The sequence below is a fragment of the Pieris rapae genome, chromosome 11 (genome assembly GCF_905147795.1).
Source record: "Pieris rapae chromosome 11, ilPieRapa1.1, whole genome shotgun sequence".
NCBI lineage: Eukaryota > Metazoa > Arthropoda > Insecta > Lepidoptera > Pieridae > Pieris > Pieris rapae.
The window spans coordinates 2,173,913-2,196,763 of record NC_059519.1 but is presented as its reverse complement, the minus strand read 5'-3'; the positions used below and the strand labels follow the sequence as shown (position 1 = coordinate 2,196,763).

Sequence of the window (22,851 nt, the reverse complement as noted above, 5' to 3'; positions counted from 1 at the left end):
ATATTTCCAAAAAATAATTCATTCATTTTTTTTTTCAATTTATCCCTAATGGGAATAATTCATTCATTTGTATTTTGTCAGATTTGATCCAAGCACCGACAATCCAAATGCCATAGCATGTTAATGTTTACTGGTCATAGATTTAGTCTGTGGAGAATCTAGTAAAGACAAGACGCTTTAATTTATCATGTAATAAATGGAGTAAAGGACAATACTAGTTTCTTTCACAAGAATATTTCTACAATTAATACTCCATACATTTTTTATGTGACAAATTTTGTTGTATTGAATTTGTAAAGTTTTTAAACAGGTCGACTCGAAAGATAGATCAGTTTTATAAAACTTTTATTAATTATAGGGAAATACAATACTTTTCTGTAAGACATATTTTAAATCAACTTGACAACATGACAACTTTACTACATTTTTCTTATAATAGGTTTGTTGTCAAGGCAACTTCTTTTATGCCAGTATTTATATACTTCACCAGTATATACATACTTCACAGAATTGAACTCATTAATTTTTTAATGAGTTTTCTGCTTCTAGACCCCATATCTCTCTGGTAGTGTTGGTTTATATTTGAAAGTTCATGTTTCACAGATTTTTAATTATTTATTTATTTAACACCTTATTAACCTTTAGTTCTCCACCTCCTCAGACACAAATTAGTCGATAGTTCCCATTCTTTTTTCTTTTTTTTTATAGAACAGGGGGCAAACGGGCAGGAGGCTCACCTGATATTAAGTGATACTGCCGCCCATTGACACTCTCAATGCTTGTATAATGCCCATTCTTGTTAATTGTGTTTTGATTTCAAATAGAAAATAAAGATAAATAATAAAAGAATTTGAATAGAACAATAAAATCTTTAACTTGGCTGTTTTAAGTATGTTGGATGGAAAAAGAAAACGACACGAACACATTTAATCCATATAGTGCTGCGAATGCCAGGTTGGAGGTATATACATATCAGGCAGCGTACATATATATATATATATGTATATGTACGCTGCCAACTTGCATAGAAGAAACAACATGTTCCTTGGCTGCAAAAAAACGTGATATTGTACAACGCTTTTGAAATCGGTCAAGAGACTAGGCCCCTTATGAAATGTGGATTTCTGTATTTTTTAGCATATTACAAGAGTATAATTATAGCATCTTCCTAGAAGTTTTGTTCTTCCGGTAAAGTTATTAACTTATGCAGGCTACAGGTTCTCTGTCGAAAGGGTTCAACCATCTTTGTCTTAGCCTCTGACACGTGACACTTGACACATTAGCGATTAAGCGAATCTGAGTTCTAGCCTCTAGGTTATGTTTATTTATTATAAAATTAGTAGTTTCTGCTAAAATCATGTCACTGTTAAAAATTATTCGAATTAATACAAAACATATTTTTACTAAACAAAATGAAACCCATACACTCTATATTTCAAAAAGAAAATTAAGCATAGTACCTTCAGTCTACGGTTTGTATTTACGATGTCTTTCAAAATTCTAAATTTCAACGAGGATATTATCGTTTTATGTGTTTCCTGTGTTTTATAGATCAAGAAAATCCTGCTCCAAAGTTTTTTTCGTCTGGAATACAAGTACTGTTAAAAAGATTGACTAGACCAGAGTTTTCCAAAGTGTTTCGTAAACGCACTAATAACAATACCGCAGTTCTCAAAACGCCCGTTTACAAATTTCTTACTGACGAAGAGCTCAACGTAGAGAAAGAAACGGCTAAGACAAACGCCGATCGCTTGTTGCAAATGCCTCCAGTAGTAAAGGTAATTTTTTAAATTTCTTCTTTCCAGTTTACATCTTAAACAGAAGATTTATTTTCAAACTTTCTGCCCTAGGACATATAAACCAAACTCTTGAATCATTTAATAAGACTGAATAGTTGGTTCAGTTATCTTTATCTTTGTTATAGTTACATGACCAAACAAATGATGTCCTCTCAAAAGACCCAGCACTAGTTGGGTATGATAATTCAACATACATGTTTACAGACATTACCTTTGGTGTTGCTAATGAGCACAGGATTATTGTACAGAGGTATGTAGTCTCTCACGTATTTGAATAAATAGGACTTATATTACAGTACTTGGAAAATATACAGAATAAATAGTAAATAATTCATTTTGACATAATAATAAAAATGACCAATCTTACAAAATAAAATAGATTAATACCTGTTATTATTAAATATAATAAGCTTTTTAATTTTTTAGAAACCCTGATGGTACTTTAGAAAGTTGTGATCGAGACACTAGAAAGAGGCTCAATCAGGTAATTTTTTAAGTGGATAAATTGTGATCTTTTTTTTTTGCATTAGTTTATTAATTTTATACAGCCTCTCTCTATATACAGGCTCTCATAATCTTATTTTACCTGTGTGTTTATGTCTTAGTCTTATATTCTTTTATGAAAATCAATTAGAAATATATTAAAATAATATTATGTTTTCCAATTATTCTACAGATCTATTTCCCGATGCAAGGTCGTAAGATTAGAGAACCAAAAGTTTTCTCTGAACCTGAAAAGTTAAACAATTTATTGGAGGGTGAAAAATATGAGTATATTCTTGATAGAGCTTGTGTGCAATATGAGCCAGATGAACGCAAGTATCAAGAGATCACCAGTATTACTTATCAACATATTGATTTGCATAGCAAGTTTAATTTTATCAGGTAATTTTGTTTCATTGAAAATTCAAAAATTCATAGGTACTATATAACAGTCTTGCTTATATTGGCCGTGGTTTCATTTTCTCAAATAATCTAAATAGGTTTGTTGACTTTCCTTTACATTGAACTATGAATAATAATAAAAAATCAAATGTCTCTTCAGATCAACTCGTCACTTCGGACCAATGGTCTTTTACTTAACATGGCATCAAAGCATGGATCGCCTTATGTTGGAATTAGTCCAAAGTGGTGCAGTACGGGAAGCTGTTCTGTTAGCAGCACTGAGACAGGCCATACACAATGATCTTAGCAATGGAGAAGACTATAATGCTTTGGTCTCGGAGGTATGGCACTTTTACATACAATTTATTTTTCATAAAGCAAATATTAGTATTTATTACAATCCATTATTTTTTATAAGATGTAACTATACATCATTGTCGCAAATTATAATTTGAAATTAATCAGGCTATGGTTAATTCAATACTATAATATAGTACATATTATGTATTGTGTTATATTTGATTTTTTTTTTTTATATATTGTATATGATATATATTTCTTACAACAAGGGTTTTTTTCAAAATAGTATAACATCAAGACAAATTAACAAGTAAAAATGGAACAGGAAATTAAATATAATTTTATACTCTCTTTGCCACTCATTCACTCAAAAAATTTGAGATAAACCTTGTATGTCTGTGTATTTTGCTCTTATCACTATATGGGTAATTGTGTTTTCTAGATTTTACCAAGACCGATACAGCTAACCAAACCAGAGATTCTTTCGGAGGAAGATATAGCATTGGATACAAAGTGTACTGAATTGGTTGATGCCTATATTAATACATTATCAACTATGAAGAGTCAACAAGCACTTGCTTTACAGGGCTTTAGAGAATATTATCAGCAATTAGTAGACCTTAGTAGGGGCTTAAAGAAGGCTCATGGTAATGCATAAATTATATGCTTAAATAAATATTAGAGTAAGGAGTTGTGTTTTATTAGAATATTTTAGGAGTGTTTATTATAATAATAGTATTTTATCTTAATGATTGAATATAGTTTCTGTTTTAAAATAAGGTTTTCGTTTTGTCTTCTTTGTTACCTGTTAATAACCGATTGATATGAATAGTGTTTGTTTTTAGTTTGGGTGGTGTCTGACAGTATGGACCCACCTTTATATTATGTATGTTTTGTTACAAACTAAAACGTATTTTTTTACTGTAGAAGGGTAAGTGAAGGTAAGACAACAAATCCTCTATAACACCAATTTTAACTTATTTGAGTGCTGGCATTTTTATTAAAACCACCAGAATCTAAGGTTCCAAACCACAGTAGAAGTTAGCCGCCCATAGCTAGTGGAGTGCGTAAATTTGGATAATTTTTGCGTCGTGATTTTTCGTTTAATCTTACCCCGTGTACAGTTACTTTAATTAGAAGATAGGTGCGACCGTTTCATAGGAATAATTATAGCTCCCTGTTCTTATTTACGAAATCACATCAAATTATTTAGGAAATATCTCAACTTTCCATCTTTACTCAAAAAAGAAATTACGGGGTAAGATAAATATACTAAGGTTTCGATTTTACTGCATTCCCAAGTATCATACAATTTTTTTTTAACTTTATTTCATAAGTTTATTATTTTAATTATCTCTTTATTATTTTTCATTGCTTACCTGCCATGCCCCTGCGAATATGTCATTGACAAACATGCAATGTTGACACGGTCAAAAACTGTACTTAAAGGCTTTGAAATGTCTTATATGTTTTTGTAATTTATTTTAATTTATAATGCCATTTTACCATCACCCAAGAAATTTTACGCCATTATCAAAAGCAGCTGAGAGAAAAGCTGTTAAAAATGGACTACATCACAGTATATTTACATCGAGATTCGATCGATACGTAGGTGACTGGAATAACGATTTAAAACAAGGTAATAGGTGTTTTATTAATTAAAACATATCTTAATACAGAAAACAAACATGTACCTTTGAAACTATTCGAGATTTCTTAATTACAGTTCCCAAGCCGGTAATATTCAGAGATTATGTTTCACAGGTAAAGGCTTATTCCTGACATACACTGGAAAATTATACGAAGGCGATTGGTTCAAAGGATTTCGGTATAGTTTGCATAATGCTCACTAGTATAACATACCTAGGCATTTCTTCTTCTTCTTATTTTTTCATACAAATATACATTAACTATGGTAGATATGTAAGTTTATATCTTAAGTATTTTAGTGCTGGTTTTAGAGCTAAGAGTTCAGTATTACTCTTAGATATACCTATGCAATGTTTAGTTAAAGCGCAAGCAAAATGAAAATGACTTTCTTAATATGATAAAGATTCATTGATAAAAGTAGTTAAATAATGTAACACAATATAAAACATAATCTGTAAAAAAATTATATATAATAGCTACGAAAAATTATATAGATACTATAAAAAAATAATTTTATTCTTAATAATAATCCAGTCTGTAGCCGTCTTTGCCACACACATTTACATTTGTGCCGGTAATCATTAATTTCAAATTGCGATGCTGATGATTTTAATTTCGATGAAGTTCTCACAATAGCAGCCCTACTGCTATAGCTGCTACTACAGTCACTATTCCTTTGATCATATTAATCCTTTTACAATTGACAGACACGGCTACGGTACCCTTAGTAATAAATTATCAAACGGGACATATAATCTAGAATATAGGGGAGAGTGGGTAAGGGGTAAACCAGAAGGCGCTGGCTGGAGGTACTACGAGAACGGTAATGTTTACTTTGGGTTTTGGAGACGAGGCCAACGTCACGGCTACGGAAAGATGTGGTATTCAGATGGAACATTTTACGTTGGCTATTGGAATATGAGTAAGAAGGAAGGATTGGGAATGTTTGTTCAAGGTACATAGTCCCTTAGCACGAAGAATACTCAAAATGATATATCTCAAGTAACGGTATACATTTAACACTATACATGTTTATATAACTAGTAGGCCGTAGTAGGTTTTTGTATAGAATTGGTCCATAACGGTTGTAGGTATATAGCAAAATTAGGAATCGTATTTAGATAAAGATCATAGCTAACGCGAATCATGTATTAGGTACCTCTCAATTATTCAGTCTAGACAAGACAAAGATAAGACAGACAGGTATTTTTTGCCTTAGATATGAAATTTATATGCTAACAATAAGTATATAGGTATACGATAAATGTAATACTTAATGTATTTTAGAAACACGGTTATATATTAAGGCCTGTTATCGCGGTAAGTAGGCCGTTTCGTTAGACAACATATCAAGGGCTTAATCCCACTAAGCCCATTCAATAAATACAATTATTAATCTAGGTTTATAACTTAAAAAGTGCAGTGTTGGCCTAGTATTTTCAGCGTGCGACTCTTATACCTGAGGTCGTAGGTTCGATCCCCGGCTGTGCACCAATGGACTTTCTATGTGCACATTAAACATTTGCTCGAACGGTGAAGAAAAACATCGTAAGGAAACGTCTTAGACTCAAAACTCAGTCTTGCCTATTAGATTTAAAAATGATCATGAAACAGACTCAGAAATCTGAGGCCAAAACCGAAAGAGGTTGTAGCGCCACTGATTTGTTTATAACTGAAAATAACATCTGTATGAGAATATCTCCACTATCTTATAATTTACTTTTAATCTGAAGAGTAATTGCACTTTCTTCAAGAGGTGCGAATGATAACTATTGACTAACACTATGACGTAACTTGTTTTTAGTAAATGGTAACCGTTATGAGGGCAACTGGCATCAAGATATGAAAAACGGAATTGGCCGTTTCTACCACCTTCACGCTGGACAGTTGCAGGAAGGATGCTGGCAGGACAACATTTGTGTTATGTCTAAGATGTCAGATATAGAGATTCGACAGTTTTGTTACTTTCCTTCTGAATATCCTATACCACCTGTAAGTACCTTGTGCAAAAATAAGCACACAGGCTTAGTGCTTTTATTATTTATTTCTTGTAAATCGTACATATATAGTGAGTGTAGACTGTATGGAGAGTTTCTGGCCCATTTTTCCATATGAAACTACCTTTAAGCAGGGGCAACTAGTCATTTTTTTAAGTGAAATGTTGACATTAATTGTAAGTGCCTTTTTAATAGGCCTAATTGAAATAAATGATTTTACTGCTAAGTACGTGTAGCCGTTTATTTATTTGTTATATATATAAATAAATATGTTTATTATATTATAAACATATACGCGAAGTTATGTGTAAATTTTAAAATAATCCCTAAACCATACATTCAATTATGTACATGGTTTAAAAAAATAACACAGCTTATACATTCCATGTAAGTGTTCCTCTTGATATTTCCAGGAAACTTTACGAGAGTCAAAGAAAGTACTTGAGGACAGCGAGTTCTGGCTGAAACAAAAGATAGGGAACATAGACAATAAATTAAAATTTTGTATTGATAAAATGTAATTTATTAAAAATCTACGTCAGATCATCAAAATTTTAACATTTTTATAAAAATTATAAGTACATTTAAAAATCGACTCACTAACATTTTCATTCCGACTTTTACTGTTTTATCACATCATTGTAATAGTTAGCTCTATTAAGTTAACAAAGCGGTTAAGTAAATTTAGGTAGGTACTATTACAACTACGGAAAAGACTAGAGAAGTCGAGAGTTAACAAAGTCATACTTTGGGTTAATTTTCGACTCATAGTCATAGATAACAAAGATCCGATGCATGCTACGTAAAGCGTACGAAAACAGTTGCTACAATTAGCTTTATATTCATTAGCTATGCTTTAGCATAAGATAATAGGTACCGGTAAAGGGTTGCGATTCATTTGAATTGCAAAACTTGCTTTTTTAATATATATGGTATAACCAATATTATGATAGGTTTACCTACAAAGATAATAGTGGTCCAATTAAATTAATTTTAGACGATGCTTTTAAGGAATGGTAAGGTACTTTTAAATCTTTTTAACGGCAAAACTACACAGCTTTAAGCAAAAAAAGTGCTCTTTAGTATTAAAAATTGGTGTTTTTTATGCGAGTATCACAAAAATACACTGGCCATATCAAAATACGTTTATTTTAATACAATTTTACCATTCTTTTTTTTAATTATACAATCTTCCTGCTGTGCACGAGCATCAGGAAGAATTAGAATAAATAAATGTAACGTAACGTCATGAAGTCGTATTAACCTACAACTTTATTTTTCTTACTAATATATCGCCCCACTTTCTCAATATCATTATTTCTGTAATGGAGTATTATGGCTATAATTAAACATAGTCAATTCAGGTATCGTATCATGTGTTGTATGATACAACACATGATACGAAAAATGAGGTCGCAATACACGATACAACTTGTATCGTGTATTGCGACCTCATTTCTTATGTTTCAAGGTCAGTATATTGTACAAGGCCGTTTGACGTAAATTTGAAGTTTGACATTAAACATAATTTCTTTTACTGTTAGATTTCTTAAAAATATAAATCCAAGGAATTTTTACCCCACACTTGCAAATTCAAGCATAATATGACGAAACATGTAAATGATTTATTATGTTTATCTTTTTTACAAAAAATAAGAATATATTACGTACAATTCATTTAATTTATTTTGAGTCATAATATATAAATTAAAATTAGTTTAATAAGATTATCACTAAAATTTGGTTGTAGATTAACTATTAATTATGATATATTAAGTAAAATTTTAGGATTGAATAAGGTATTATTAATTTAAAAGGAATTTGTTATGTATTAAGTCAAATATTGCTTCTTTAATAGAGAGATGCAAGAGATTCAGTTTAATTAGATAGGTAATAGAGAAGGTATAACAATTTCACAAAAGTGGCTGTGTGTTTTTGGTTATTAAACCAAAAGAATATATAATATAATCTAGTACAACCACTAATTGGCAACTTAAGTTTTAAGTACAATTTAAGTATATTTTTTGACCTACTGTAAATAGTAACAAACTATAGATTATAACATTCCCATATAAAAATACAAAATCACACAACTCGGGCCTGATCAAACAATGGCATGTTATTCATTCGGGAGTCTTGATCACCTAGTTCTATTTGTTCTTTCAAAAATTCTAATTCCTTTATACCACAGTTGACAACTTCATATTTATGTGTTGCTAATGACATGTAAAAGTGTATGGCGAATGCCAAAAAAACTATCATTACTGGAATTAGAAGAACACAGGCGGACCAGGCGGCTGTGGGGCTCAAATCATAGAACTTCACCCAGCATAGAATAGCAATTTCTACTAAGAATAAGATAAGACCTAACAATGTTGAAAAGGCCCATGCAATCTCTATATACCAATGTAATCTCTCGTGGGGAGATTCGTGAACTAAGGATATACTGTGGAGGTTGCCAATAGCTTCAATGTTTGGTAAAATACATGTGCTGATCATCAAAGCCAGCATGTGGACTGCTACCAACAATGTAGTACAAACTGTGAATGCTACCAACATACCAGCGGGAATTGTTGTTGGCGTATTTAATTGGACCTCAACCATTGCCACCTGAAAAAAAATATCTTTAGCAAGGTTTGTGTGTGTAAAAACTGTTTCAAGATAGGTCAATTTAAATTAATTATATATAGTCATATATGCTTTTAAGAATTGTAATTGATCAAATATAGATCAAATTACTAAAGTGAATAATATAGCTACCAATTTTCCTCTCAATTTCTACATTAAATATTCTATTGTATATCCAGTGTTTTGTAGCTCCTGCCCTTATTATTAAACATAGGACTTAGTAAAAAAAGTACTGCTGTATTCTCTTTCACACTATAATTTACCATTGCAAATCCAGATAAGAGTGCTGATGTTTTGCTGGAAGCCTTAAGTTTAGCTCGACTGAGCTGTAACTTCCTCCAAGAGAGATACGCTGGCGTGTGTAGGGCGTCATCAGCATTTATAGCGCCCTCGTTCGCCATCACGCACTTATGCTGTAAAATATAACAGAAAAATTATGAGTCAGTCAAACAAAAAGTATCTTGATATATCATATAGAAAATGACCCTTGTGTTGCAAGGTTATATAAAGGCTTGAACTTCTTATTATTTTTTGCTTCATTGGGTTTTATATCATCCTTAGTATACCATAACAGTGTGTAAAACCAACCCATGATCATGATGAATATACCCCTTAATTTTTTCTTTTCCAAATAATATATGCTTTATTAAGCAGCTTTTATTATTATAATATAATCAAGTTAAATTTATGTCAACCATTAAGAGGGTCAACACACTAAGTAACAGAATATAAATTTAAAAACAACTTTTCATAAACAATGATGTATTGTTAACATGGCAGTAACCACATAGTTTTAAACTGATTATGTTTGAGAAAACATTTATTAAAAGAATTAGCTAGAGCCATGATGCCATTTACAAAAAGAAAACCTTGTTACACTCTGCAAATTTTAAGAAAATAAAAAAAATCTGTAAAACTAATAAATTTACAGAACCAAAACAAAAAAAAAGTTGCCAAACACAAATAATTATTCTGAAATGACAAGCTGTATGAGGCCAATTTAATAAATTAAAATTCATAAATATCGATTATAGATGAATAATTAGTCATACCTATCCAAAAAGCCACTTAATCATATAGTTTACAGAGAGACAGAATTATATGAAAAGGCTATGACTTATTAAATTTCAATATTTGTATAATATTGAAATTCATTTCAAGCACATAAGTCAAATGATAATAGATTAAGTTGAAGCTGTAATTATAATAAATAACATGAATACATGAACATTGTACTTAACTTATTTATTAACCATATAATTTTTAAAAATATTATAAACAATTGTATACATAAATTAACACAAAACCAGCTTAAACACCATTGTGAACCACAAGCAGATGATTAAAAAAAGGCTAACAAAACTTTAAATAAGATTATTTACATTTTCAAGAAGGCATGATATCACTAAAAATAATAGACCTAAATGATTGCTCCCTCACTGTAAAAAAATATATAATTTTATAACTCACTTTTTAACAGGAATTTAGGGTCCGAATTTGACTGGAAAAACAATAAAAACCCCCTGATAAGAAACTGTACATGTGTTTACACTTCAAAAATAAACAATTGCAGGAGATATGCTAAATGTATGTAATGCTTGTTAAAAAAAGGCAAACAACAAACTTAATCAAATGTGAAATGCAATTTGAAATCAATTAGTTTCTAAATTAAGAGTATTAAAGTGACCTATACAAATGCAGACATGGAATTAGAGGACTCATACCTTGGTTGGGTTTGGGCACCAATTGTTAGAATGAGTATAACGACTGGGAGGATGCCCGAAGTGGTAATTATTGCCGACTGTACTAGCTGACCAAACCGACATACCTAAACAATACACGATAGACCTTCAAGTCGCCGGGGTCACTCGATTAGATTCCCATGCAATTTAATTCTATATACTATATTTAAAAATATATGTCGGTAGCTTCGGTTTACCGCAGTGGTGTTATTTATATGAGAATAAGAATAAAGTAATATCTAAAAGCAAAACAATTAACATGGTAAGTACAATAGGTATACAAAGATAAAATAAGTTATATTAAAAATATTTACGGAGTAGAGACTTAGAAGAACGTAGGTAGATATTTAATCAAAAGTCAAAACGTAATACAGATGTCAACTTTCGTAACTTATATCATGCACGTCATTGCACATTACGACGTTTAGTATTGACAGTGAGTACTTGTAAGATATGTCATAACGGAACGCCATTGCTATGTGAAAGAGAAGGCTATAATTATCTCACTCATTTTCTAACGGTATTGCGTCCGTGCGGGAGTGTCCAAGAAATTAGGAAATTGGACGAATGAGAATGATAAGTCACTTGTCTTATTTGTGGATAATGTAGGTCGGATGTACTGTTTGTTTTGGTTTATTATTGGCTAAGCGTTAAGAAGAACTTGCCTAAGACCAATGCAGAAGAATTGAAGCACAATTGTTTGAAGTACTGTGAGAGAAAACTGTAAATATTTTATTTGTGCTGTGGTTAAGTGGCTTCCCGTTTGTTGTGTCACGATGGCTGAGGCTGCAGCTGCTACCACCACGAACCCTAATGCTGAAATAGTGCGAGGACAGGTGTTTGAAGTTGGACCGAGGTATAAAAACCTCCAGTACATTGGCGAGGGAGCTTATGGCATGGTTGTGTAAGTACTTACCTCATCACCATTTACAAACCCTGCTTATATTTATTAAAATAAACCACAATTGTAACTATATGTGGAGTTTTATGTATATTTTTATGTGGCAATTACTTCAGTTTGGTAAAAATAATGCTTTTTATTGTATAAATAAAGTTTAGTTGAAGGATTACACATGGTTAAAAACAGGTAGCAATGATTATAATCAATCATACATATTAAACAAAGACAAGCTTTATTGAAAAACTATTTATTTCAAAATTTAGTTGACACTTTCATTTGATTTACTATAGTATGCATTCATGTAAAAATGTAAAACCATAAAACTGATAAGATATATTTGAGTTAGATAATCATACTAGTTAGTAACATTGTCTCCAATAAGGCATAAGTTATATTGATTGTGAACTTATATTAGAACCAGAATAATAATTATCAAGTTTTTGTGAAGTTTTACAGTATAAGTGCTGTAAATAAACAATAATATAAGTACAACATTAACAAGGTGCATGCAGATATTTTATTGCTTTGAAATAATTCCGTTAAATAGTGACAAATTATATGACCAACATCTGTTTATGAACATTGTATGGTTAGGCTAAGGTTTTGTACAGATGTTACTTAATAATATTAATGTCAAGTTTATTTAGTTTTTGTTAGTGTCATGTACGGTAATAATTCAATCATCATCTTTTTGGATTAGATTTTTATTTCTGGTATTATATATAATATAATGAAAAATTACTTATATATAATATATAAGTAATTTTAGACATTTATCTCTGCTATGTTAGTACATATCTCAGGAGATACTTATGATAGTTTGTAAGTAATAATAATTGTTAATCAGTACAAAAAAAAAATTAATAATAAAATCATACTTTATATAAGTCAAATTCATTAAGTGGACCATAGAAACTATTAAAAGATTTATGAGGAAAATAATTGGATATTAAGGAAAACCCTATACATTTATGCTATGGATACAAATATTCTTGGTTAAAGATTATTTTGCTTCTGAAGTTCTAGTGACGTAGTTAGTCTAACTAATATATAAAGAGTTCATAAAATTCAAAATATATTAGAAATCATTAAATTAAATTTAAAGTTTTATAACTCTTAGCGGCTGGTGTTGCTTCCTTATCCTTTATTTATTTATATAACCTTTGATGAATTGTAGTTAGTGTCTGAGTAAGACCATCATAATTGTATACTATAGGCCTCAATTAGTATAATATGTTTTTTTAAATACTTTTCTAAGTTATAAGTGAGAATGATGTATAATTTAATAATAAAAACCCTCAACCTAATTTGATTATATTATTAAGACATTTAAACGTTATATCACTTTGCCCCATTGTCTATTACCAGACCGGAAATAGAATTTAATATATCTAAACACTATTTCATTCCATTTACATATTAATTTATGAAGCCAAGATAGTCAAATCTTTGATAAAAACATATACATATACATAAGTATATTTAGTATAGATAAAGGAAAATGTATCTAACATTTAGGGTGGCTATAATCTATTTTTAAATACGACAAACATCTTTAAAAAAAATATCACAGAGTATTGTCTATTAGTTTTGTTATGAGAAGGAATGTACGTGATCGGAGCACTGAATACGCGATGATGTCGGCCCGACCTTAGTTATGCCACATCCGTTAGTCTAACACCTTAATATCCGAGAATTCTTGCAATTATATCTTGGGATATTAAAAAAAATGTGAGCCGCACGGGACGCCTGGCAGATGTGAAACATCGACATAATTTTGGAAAAGTAATATGCAGTAAAGAACAGATTTTGATAGGAACTAAATAATGATAAAATAAAATATTACGATTTTTTCCAGATAACAATGACTATTTATTGAATAAAAATTTATTTTCATTAAATATTTTTAATGTGAAATTTACTGTATTGACTGTATATAGGTATATAATATTATGTAACTACTTTTACATGCATTTATCGCGCTCCTAAACAAGACTGCTATGGTTACAATTAATACAAACCACAGCGGTTTTTAATGGAGTCCACAAGGACACAATGTGACCGATCACCTGCGTTAATTTGCTAGTAACGAGATGATAGTATAGGGTTTCTTATTCCTTAATAACCGGACCGTCCTTTTTTCATATATCGAAGATAGCTGAATCTTTTTACTTGCTTTGCATAGTATGTGATATAAATTTTGGTTTATAAAAACCTTTTCCTGAGTAACAAACAAAAAATTCATGTTTGATAGTTATTGACGTAAATTGGCGAATCACTTTTATTTATATAGATAAGCTTTTACAGGTTCGTTAAACTTGTTGGCTGAACTCATTTTAATTACACTATATTTCACTTGTACTAGTGGTAACTATGAGATATGTACCTGCTGTAAAAACTATATTCCGTTCGGAATGTATATCTAACAATGCAATCACCGCTCAAAATGTTTTTAGTTCTTAGAAGTGTAAAGAGGAGAAGATATATTTTAATAATTTATTAAAGTCATTCACTCGGTCATCGTCGGTCAGAATATAATAATTAAACAGACTCTCTCGTCTGATAACTTTTCATATTAGCATGATAAAAATTCTTTTTGGAACGTATTATTTACAGTTGATTACACATGAAAAGCTCAGCGGAGAAAATCTAAGATAGAAATCTTGCACTGAATTTAACTTCGAACTAAAATAGTTTTATAAGCTAGGTAGGTAGGTACTTAAACGTTGTTTTACCGAAGTTCAAAGTTGGGAAAACTTAGATTGGTAACTTTCGTCAAAAGAAATGGAAAAGAAGAAATGTTACAAATAAAGGGTACTCAAAAAAACTTTTGACATGTAATCCATTGATGAATATCAGAGGTCTTATTCCATTAGGGATATTAAGGCTCTTCCATGATTTGTGTCGATATTAGCTCTGACCTCACAAAACATGACTTAGCTATAGTTAAATTGACTCGAATCTATGTTACGCTCCTGGACGGTAGTTACAAATTTACTATTCGCAGCGCTACAGTATGCATTTTGCTTTAGTGACTATGAATCCATAATCCACAAGGCAATTCACACTTGCACCATTGAGACGTCTCGTTGCACAAGTTATTCCACTAGATTGCTTTAGACATGCTTCAGTACCAAGGGTTCGTTTCGAAGTGCTAAGCCAACCATGAACATTAAAATAATTTGTCACTTCACTGATTCGTATCTAGTGTCTTGGTGTAAAAAATTCCGACCACTTCCGAAGTAATTGAGAATTGTAGGGCTTTCCTTTCCGTTGGAGGTACCTACCTACTTGTTTGGTAATATCATATTTCTTTTGATGTTTTTAAAATGTAATGAAATCTTCATAATTATTTTTTCCTTCCTGAATGCGTATTTCATTTATTTCGTACCGTGAATCTTTATTGACTTGACATTATGGGACTGCGTGAAGTTTTTTAATGAAATTGAATTTTTATCTAAGTTTTATATAGAATTAATGACTTGTTGAAACAATAACAGATTTAAAATAACTGCTACAGTAAACTAGTGTGTACGATCATAATTAAAAAGCACGCCACAATATCGATAGGTCAATAACTTAATTTATGGTGGAATTGCTATAATCGATTGATCGCATTTATCACTCTCCCTGCCAGCAATATTCCTCGGGTTAACCTACCGTGCTATTAGATACAATATCGATACGTGAAACGTGACTTCAGCTCGAGAAATGTAATGATACCGCTGTAAATATTTTCTAAAATGTTTGCGTACGGTTTGATGACACTGCAATATGACACGTAAAATTTTAACATGTGAATTTTTAATGAGAGAATTAATGAATTTTTCGGCTCTTATTCAATATCTCATTATTAATATTACACGTACATCATTTTATGACCTACTTATATTTAAATAGTTAGGACAGAATTGTAACTAAAAAATTACCATATAGGCTTATGATTGTCTGCTTAAATAAATAAAATATAATCATTATTGCTGTTTCTAACCGGAAATAATCATTGTTTGTAGGTTTTTTTATAGGAGATAGATAGAGATAGATAGATGGGAGGTTTCCACACTACGCTTTTGTCATGTGCGTTAACCACGAAGTTATGGATGAATACATGCAATGAATGTGTCTTATTGATAGTTTGTATTATGTTAAATGAAATTCCTTTCATAATTATACATTTCTTTAATAAGCTTGGAAGCAGACATAACATTTATTACTAAAGAAACACACACAGAAACTCACAAAATAATAAGAATAACCAAAAAAGAAATCAACAAAACATTACGGAAAGAAAATGTGTACATACCCTATAACATTTTCGTTGTGGTTGTAATTAGTCCTAGCATTATGCTGTGGAGTAGACGTGTTCCGCAGCGCTGGTTATTTTGCCAGACACCACAACAGTTTCTTTGCGCTTCAGACGCAAAAAAAAAAATATAATGTAATAATAATAGCAATACATACATATATACTGAATCCTAACCTACTCAATATTCTATAACAGTTTGGATAAATTAAAGAAAAACTTTATAACATATACATGACTCAATATAATAGAGATCATTTAATCATCAATTAATTTTTAGGTTATTACTAATTAATACATCCATTTTTACAACTTACTATGTATAATACCGAAGCTTTCTACACATATTCTTTGAAAAACAATACAATGTATAATACTTTATTACGGGCCAGCTATTATTTGTAGTTATTAAATTTTCGAAAATTTATTAGACGTTTGCTTTGAAACTCTGGAAGACTCAGCCTTCGAAATTGGCTTTAATTAAATATAATTGACAAAGCCATAGTGATTTTAATATAATCAAATTCTGTTGATATTGGGGATATTGAAGGTTTGTTTCTCAAATTTCGGACTTAGAAATATGAAACTCGCGAACATTGTTTTGTCAAGGCATATTTGTAATACTTAACAATTTTCAAACATTTGTATTCAATTTACGTTGTTACTCTGTTAGCTTAATTTGAGTTGACAGTTTTTATTTGACTTAACAAATTGGAGCTTCTCTGAGTTTTATTTAATTAATAAATTTAGTAATTTGGATAATTATATTTTTGTATTACTATAGGGTGTTCAACCGGATTGTAATATTACAATGTAATCATTATAATTTTAGTTATTTGATATCATTAAGCATAAAAGCATTAAGTTCCAATTAACGCGAACTTTATACATAATCAAAATTATATAAAATATTGCAAAATGGAAATTTGTGTTATTTTAATTTGAAATTAAACCAATACTGTAGTTATTACTCAATATTCTGAAAAAGCGGGACGTTTAAAATTCAAAGTTATTTGAATCGTTACTTCACTTAATATAGGAATTGCTAGTAACGAGAAATGCGAGCGGCATTGTCAGGTAGTATAAATCCAACACTGGCTGTTAAAATGGTGTCACGGAAGCATAGTTAGGTATGAGCCATGTTATTTGTATGAGTCATTATATCCTATTGTTTCGTAGCTTGGATTGTCGCGTTTTCCTCGTTTGAATCGGGATATGTTCATCCGTTTTGCGAATGTTACGTGTTTTTTTTCTCGACCTTTGTTTAGAAAAAAAATAATTGTGTAAAAAAAAACAGTTTATTGATTCATACTTTTTTTTTCACGTAATCATATGTTTCTGTAGATATAAATTGCCGAATGTTTTCTATTAAGTAAGTGTATTAAAATTTAATTTCGATATTTATAAAAAATATAATGGTAGAAGCCTGAATATGTTTGTAATAGAAATACATAATTAAGAATTAGTTTATTTTGTATGAGGAGTTGTACAGATTTGTTTAATCTACTAGAATTATTCCTTTAAAATTGTGTTTAAGACACCAACGGTGTTTCTAATGTACGTAGATTATACATTTATACTAGAAAAAATACAAATAGCGGACGACTCAGACTGGGAATCGAACCCAGATCGTTTAGTTACGCGCCAAGAGCTGTACCAGTTAAGCTATGTGAGACTTGCACCTGAAAAATCAGTTGTATAGAAAGATAACCTAATAACCTGATTTGTGAATCTTAACCATCGAGGGCGCCAACCAAACGCATACAAAAAAACATTCAAATCGGTCCAGCCGCATTAGGAGATTCAGAGAGGAGTTCAGTGGCATACACACGTACGGTAGATTTTTTTTATAGAACCAGGGGCAAACGGGCAGAATAATATGTATATAGATTTATGAAAGAATATTTAATTACACTCCAAACGAAAATTTATATACTAATAATTGACGGGAAACGCCCTGTTCTTTTTAATGCTTTAATGTATTTTCTAATAAATATATTAAAATGAATTTGTTGGTATCGTTAAAACGCAATGCGACAAAACCCTCGGCATTATTTTTTTTGGAGCTGCAGTTAAGTGCTAACAGCGTAGATATTACTAAAATTAATATAGAAGCAATTTCACCAACCCGACAAGGGTTTGATGTGGGTATGAATATTCGTGATTAATTGTGGGTATGGCATTATGTCAATTATAACATTCACATACTTGGCGTTATCAAGATATAAGTGATATCAAGTATATCGGCATCGAGCACTTTAACTATTATTATTAAAATTCAATTGCATGCGTATATTACAATTTTAATAAAAAAGAGTACCAACGCTTGCAGCTGTATCTCAATTTCGATGTCACATCACAATACCTGTCAGTCAGCTGGAAGTGTTGGTCTAGGCTTCAGGGCGAGTTTCTTATCTCTGAGGTCGTAGTTTCGATCCCCGGCTGTGCACCAGTGGACTTTCTTTCTTTGTGCGTATAAAATGGTGAAGGAAAACATCGTGAGGAAACCGCTTGCCGAAAAATATGCCTGCGTGAGAGGCACATAGGATCACCTACTTGCATATTATATTGCTTATTACTATTGATGATGAAGCAGATATAGAAATCTGAGGCCCAAAAAATAAATATATTGCAGCGCCAGTAAAGTGCGGTGGCGGTTCTTGAAGAGATTATGATTATGAGAATGAGGGGTAGTGGGTTTGCGACGCTAAAATAAAACTAATTTACTTATTTAAAGATTCTTAAATCTAAGTTCACTCTTACCTATAAAAGAATATCAGTGTAGTCGGCCTATTGGCTATTCGGAAACGAGGGTGTTATAACTAGGTAAGACTGAAAACGTTTAGAAAATAAATAATGGCCCAATGTAGAAAGTTGCCAATAGGTACTTTTATTGTTTTTCGAAGTAATCTAGGTTCCTGTGTAAACATCGTCGCATTCGATAGAACCACTGAGAAAAGCAGTGGGCCCATTCTTCCTTAGGGGTCTCTTCTATGGCATCATTGTATGCTTTCACCGCATCTTCAGGGCTCGTGTAGCGAATACATTGAATTTTATCTTTTGTTCTTGGGAATAAATGAAAGTCGCAGGGTGCCAGGTCGAGTTCGTATGGCGGATGACTCATTATTTCGCCACTTGCCATAGTCAAATATTCAAAAGACCGTTTTGCGGAGTGCGCTGAAGCATTGTCGTGGTGAAAGAGGATCCTGATTCAAGGGCGCTGCTGTCGAACTTTTTCCAAGACAACAGACAACATATATATATTGATTGATCTTCAATAGTCACTGTTAAAGGACGTCCCCCAGGAATCGCGTGAGCGCGGATCATCATTAAGATTGATACATCCACGCTTAAACTCGTTAAACCAATTTTAAATAATCGCAGCCTATCATAGTTTTGTTGTTGAGTAAGCCCACAATGAAAGACAGAATAAATAATTGAGGGAAAATTTTCTCGCGTTCATTTTCACGTGTAACAAGAGTTTAAGATTTGCCGCCAATTCACAAAAACAAATGACAAATGAATGCAATATACTACATAAGGTTACCAAAGAGTTCAAGGATCAAAATTCAAAAAGTTTTCATTGCCAAGGTTTCTTACTGGCCAGTTCTAAACATTTTCAGTGTTACCCACGTATTACAAAATATGAGTGTGGGAAAAACTAAAGCTCGCGATGATTGATAATATTTGGTTTTCGCTTCTAATTATTAACTAAAATATATATGTAACTTAAATAATATTAGGTTACATCACTCGCCACTGATTTATTTTTAAACCGTACCGTATAGATAAACAACATCGGTATCGATAATAAAGACTGTTTTCATGACAAAGCCATATCGTTAATTAAGATGTCGTAACAATGTCAAAGCTTAAGGGCCCTCTGTGACGTTGTTATTGTCAATAAAACTTTTATACTCACCGATGTGTAATCTACCAATCAATATTTCTGCATCTGATGTTTGACAAATAAAGCAATTATGTATATGCATGTCTGGCAAAGAGTGCGTACAGGAACCATACAATGGTTGTATCATTCTATGTTCGATCTTGTTCACATAAAAACTAAAATTTGATGATTTTCTTATTTATTTATTTTTAACAAAATAAAATTACAGATTACTTCAATTCAATAAACTATTTTCATTCATATCACATAAAGAACAATACATACAACAACACAACATTAAACAGTTATATCTTAAAATTTACCAGACTACTATTTCTTACAGTATAGGAACTAACGTGAAACAGACATGTTGTCATTTCACTTAAAAACGTCTATTAATGCTAAATCTGCATACAGTTCATTAATTATTTCCATACATTGTGCTGTGATCGTGTTGCGTGTCACGTGTTTTGGACTAGAGAAACTCTGTTGTACAATCAAAATCAAACGGTTGCGTCTTTTGTATCACATTCTCACACCCTTCTTATCTAACCTAATCTGACGCACATGACTAAATTCTATACAGTCAGTGAATGTATTTAATTATTATCTATTCAAGTGACACACACACACATGTAAGTATGATATTTGATACTTGATGGATTAATTGGATTTTTGCGTGATTGCGAAACGGGCGATTATAACCTGACGAAATAACGATCCATTAGTCACCGGCCCAGCCTACATATTTTATCACAGCATTAATTAATGTTGTTTATGATGTACTCAGCTTTCGGTAAGAGGTTCGTTAAAATGACAAGAAATATTTATGCCGGGAACCTGTGATTTATTTGTAGTTTAGTTCACATAGTGCCATGTTTAATTTGGCATAAATAACGAGTGTCATAACATGCGTGTGACAAGATTTTTTTATCACTTCGGCTATTGTGTACATCAAGGAGTAACTAATATATTGATAAAAAAAAACTTTTTTGAAGACAGATTTTTGCCTTATTAATTATTAAATTTAAATTCATAATAAATATTTATGTGTTTTTTAGAAATACCTTCGTAACATGCAAACCCTTAAACTCTATTTAGGGGTTAACCCCGGAGGACAAAATGTGTGTCGTCTACGTAAACATGTATGTAGCAATATAAGGCAATAGAGTCCCTGATCGATATAAAACCATATGCATATAACCTAAAGCCAATCTATTTTGAATACTTCATTGTTAATTACAATTCATTAACATAAACACTGTTCCACTTTTGGTCAAAGGCCTGTCGCTTTGATGTCGTTGACCCTTGTGGCAGGTCTCCCACGCTTTTGTACTTTGCATACAAAAACATTAGCCGTGCAGCCTTTTCCACATTTCTGTGATGCGTATAACAAGTAATTTAGTTACGTAGGTAATATAGGTTGTATTTATTATAGAATAGGCGGCAAACGGGCAGGAGGCTCACCTGATGTTAAGTGATACCGCCGCCCATGGACACTCAATGCCAGAGGGCTCGCGAGTGCATTGCCGGCCTTTTGAGAATTGGTACGCTCTTTTCTTGAAGGACCCTTTGATTCTTGTTTTTATAATTCAAATACAATTAGTGAAACAGATGAAAAGATATGCCTTCAGTAACATAATCATATTGTATGATTCATAATTGTACTGTATATTGTATAAACGTATGCCTTATGTAGTTTCAATAATTAATAACGATATAAACGGTAGCACAGAAGAGATATACATATATGCTTGTTAATATGACTGCCTTTTACCAAAAGTGAAAAAATGTTAGTACAAAAGTTATCTTTGTTGGTTCTTAAAACATTGGAAGTATTCGTTTGAATTCTTACAAGTATTTCGAGGTCAAGTGAAATGTAAACCTTTGAGGGTGAAATTGCGGGAATTGAAAACGGCCCAAGTGGGGAAAACTCGTGCATGTTTGTAATTTACATATATACCAGCGAACCCGACAGACGTTGTTTTGTACTTGTGTCCTTAAATAAAAAAAAAATTGCAAATCTAAATCATTCTCGTGCCCAAGCGGATACGAGAATGATTTAAAGACAAAATGGGTCTTGCTGTTACATGAATATATATCTTATATATAAAATTCTCGTGTCACAATATTAGTTACCATACTCCTCCGAAACGGTTTGACCACATTTATAAAATTTTATATACATATTTATTTAGTTGGTCTGAAAATCGGCTACTATCTATTTTGCATACCCCTGAGCGATATGGGGTGTCCACCTCAAGATTTTTTTTAATATTTTCGACGAAGTTTTTTGTTTTTATTTTTATCATACGACCTGATACATACAACCCTTAATATTTACCCCTCTATCATTAACCCCTTATTCTTTATTTAATGCTTAAGGACTTTGAAGTTTGTCATCAGGGTAGCGTAGCAAAATGTTCCATGTTGTTATTTATATGTAGATATATGTATAAAGATGGTAAATTAAATATTAAAATATGTTTTGATGAGACCCAATTAATGTCTATGTACCATAGTATTCAAAACCATTGGTAGAGAAAAATATACTAATAACCTATCAAGTTGTATTTAAATTTCTCGCAGTAATCTGGTATAAAATCTCCCTCAATAATAATCTATTATTTCGTTCGTCCGTAAGGCGTCAGTATTAGACTATCCTGGAATTAAAATATGCCAAAATTTAAAGTAATGCATAGTCAATATTATTTGCGGTTTGAACATTAAACACATTAATAAGTGAGACAAAACCCA

The 22,851-nt window shown here is 31.4% G+C and overlaps 4 protein-coding genes across 7 annotated transcripts in view; 3 read left to right on the top strand and 1 right to left on the bottom strand.

The window, feature by feature from the left end:
* The first annotated feature begins 1,281 nt into the window (after positions 1–1,281).
* LOC110996862 (28S ribosomal protein S22, mitochondrial) lies at positions 1,282–3,672 on the top strand. The gene is made up of 7 exons (XM_022264733.2): positions 1,282–1,472; positions 1,552–1,778; positions 1,925–2,049; positions 2,226–2,283; positions 2,476–2,684; positions 2,845–3,025; positions 3,427–3,672. Exons 1-7 carry the CDS (start codon positions 1,358–1,360, stop codon positions 3,640–3,642), a joined length of 1,131 nt encoding a protein of 376 aa, XP_022120425.2. The 5' UTR covers positions 1,282–1,357; the 3' UTR covers positions 3,643–3,672.
* A 606-nt stretch (positions 3,673–4,278) lies between these two features.
* Positions 4,279–7,296, top strand: LOC110996885 (MORN repeat-containing protein 3-like). The gene is made up of 5 exons (XM_022264766.2): positions 4,279–4,623; positions 4,749–4,812; positions 5,342–5,589; positions 6,439–6,626; positions 7,045–7,296. The coding sequence occupies exons 1-5, from the start codon at positions 4,479–4,481 to the stop codon at positions 7,150–7,152; spliced, it is 753 nt and encodes a 250-aa protein (XP_022120458.2). The 5' UTR covers positions 4,279–4,478; the 3' UTR covers positions 7,153–7,296.
* A 466-nt stretch (positions 7,297–7,762) lies between these two features.
* On the bottom strand, positions 7,763–11,405 carry LOC110996884 (calcium release-activated calcium channel protein 1). Of its 4 annotated transcripts, none has more exons than XM_022264763.2 (4): positions 11,316–11,405; positions 10,984–11,240; positions 9,523–9,672; positions 7,763–9,241 (listed from the first exon to the last, which is right to left on the bottom strand). In XM_022264763.2, the coding sequence occupies exons 2-4, from the start codon at positions 11,083–11,085 to the stop codon at positions 8,717–8,719; spliced, it is 777 nt and encodes a 258-aa protein (XP_022120455.1). In that variant the 5' UTR covers positions 11,086–11,240; positions 11,316–11,405; the 3' UTR covers positions 7,763–8,716. The 4 variants fall into 4 exon arrangements, with proteins under 4 accessions (XP_022120455.1, XP_022120456.1, XP_045486201.1 ...); XM_022264764.2 differs by lacking the exon at positions 11,316–11,405 and adding an exon at positions 10,730–10,760 and having other exon boundaries at positions 10,984–11,309; XM_045630245.1 differs by lacking the exon at positions 11,316–11,405 and adding an exon at positions 10,730–10,760 and having other exon boundaries at positions 11,088–11,309.
* A 95-nt stretch (positions 11,406–11,500) lies between these two features.
* LOC110996883 (mitogen-activated protein kinase 1) overlaps positions 11,501–22,851 on the top strand; it is a 51,071-nt gene continuing 39,720 nt past the window's right edge. Inside the window, exon 1 of the mRNA XM_022264760.2 lies at positions 11,501–11,905. Coding sequence (XP_022120452.1) covers positions 11,778–11,905 — 128 coding nt within the window. The 5' untranslated portion in view covers positions 11,501–11,777. The remainder of the gene's footprint in view (positions 11,906–22,851) is intronic.

Excerpts from the sequence above, each read along its gene's own strand:
- LOC110996884 (XM_022264763.2), bottom strand. The coding sequence starts at position 11,085 with ATGTCGGTTTGGTCAGCTAGTACAGTCGGCAATAATTACCACTTCGGG. Across the intron at positions 9,673-10,983 it reads GGTGCCCAAACCCAACCAAG|CATAAGTGCGTGATGGCGAA; the intron begins GTATGAGTCCTC and ends TATATTTTACAG. Across the intron at positions 9,242-9,522 it reads TCTTATCTGGATTTGCAATG|GTGGCAATGGTTGAGGTCCA; the intron begins GTAAATTATAGT and ends ATTTTTTTTCAG.
- LOC110996885 (XM_022264766.2), top strand. The coding sequence starts at position 4,479 with ATGCCATTTTACCATCACCCAAGAAATTTTACGCCATTATCAAAAGCA. Across the intron at positions 4,624-4,748 it reads GAATAACGATTTAAAACAAG|GTAAAGGCTTATTCCTGACA; the intron begins GTAATAGGTGTT and ends TATGTTTCACAG. Across the intron at positions 6,627-7,044 it reads CTGAATATCCTATACCACCT|GAAACTTTACGAGAGTCAAA; the intron begins GTAAGTACCTTG and ends TGATATTTCCAG.
- LOC110996862 (XM_022264733.2), top strand. The coding sequence starts at position 1,358 with ATGTCACTGTTAAAAATTATTCGAATTAATACAAAACATATTTTTACT. Across the intron at positions 2,284-2,475 it reads CTAGAAAGAGGCTCAATCAG|ATCTATTTCCCGATGCAAGG; the intron begins GTAATTTTTTAA and ends ATTATTCTACAG. Across the intron at positions 2,685-2,844 it reads AGCAAGTTTAATTTTATCAG|ATCAACTCGTCACTTCGGAC; the intron begins GTAATTTTGTTT and ends ATGTCTCTTCAG.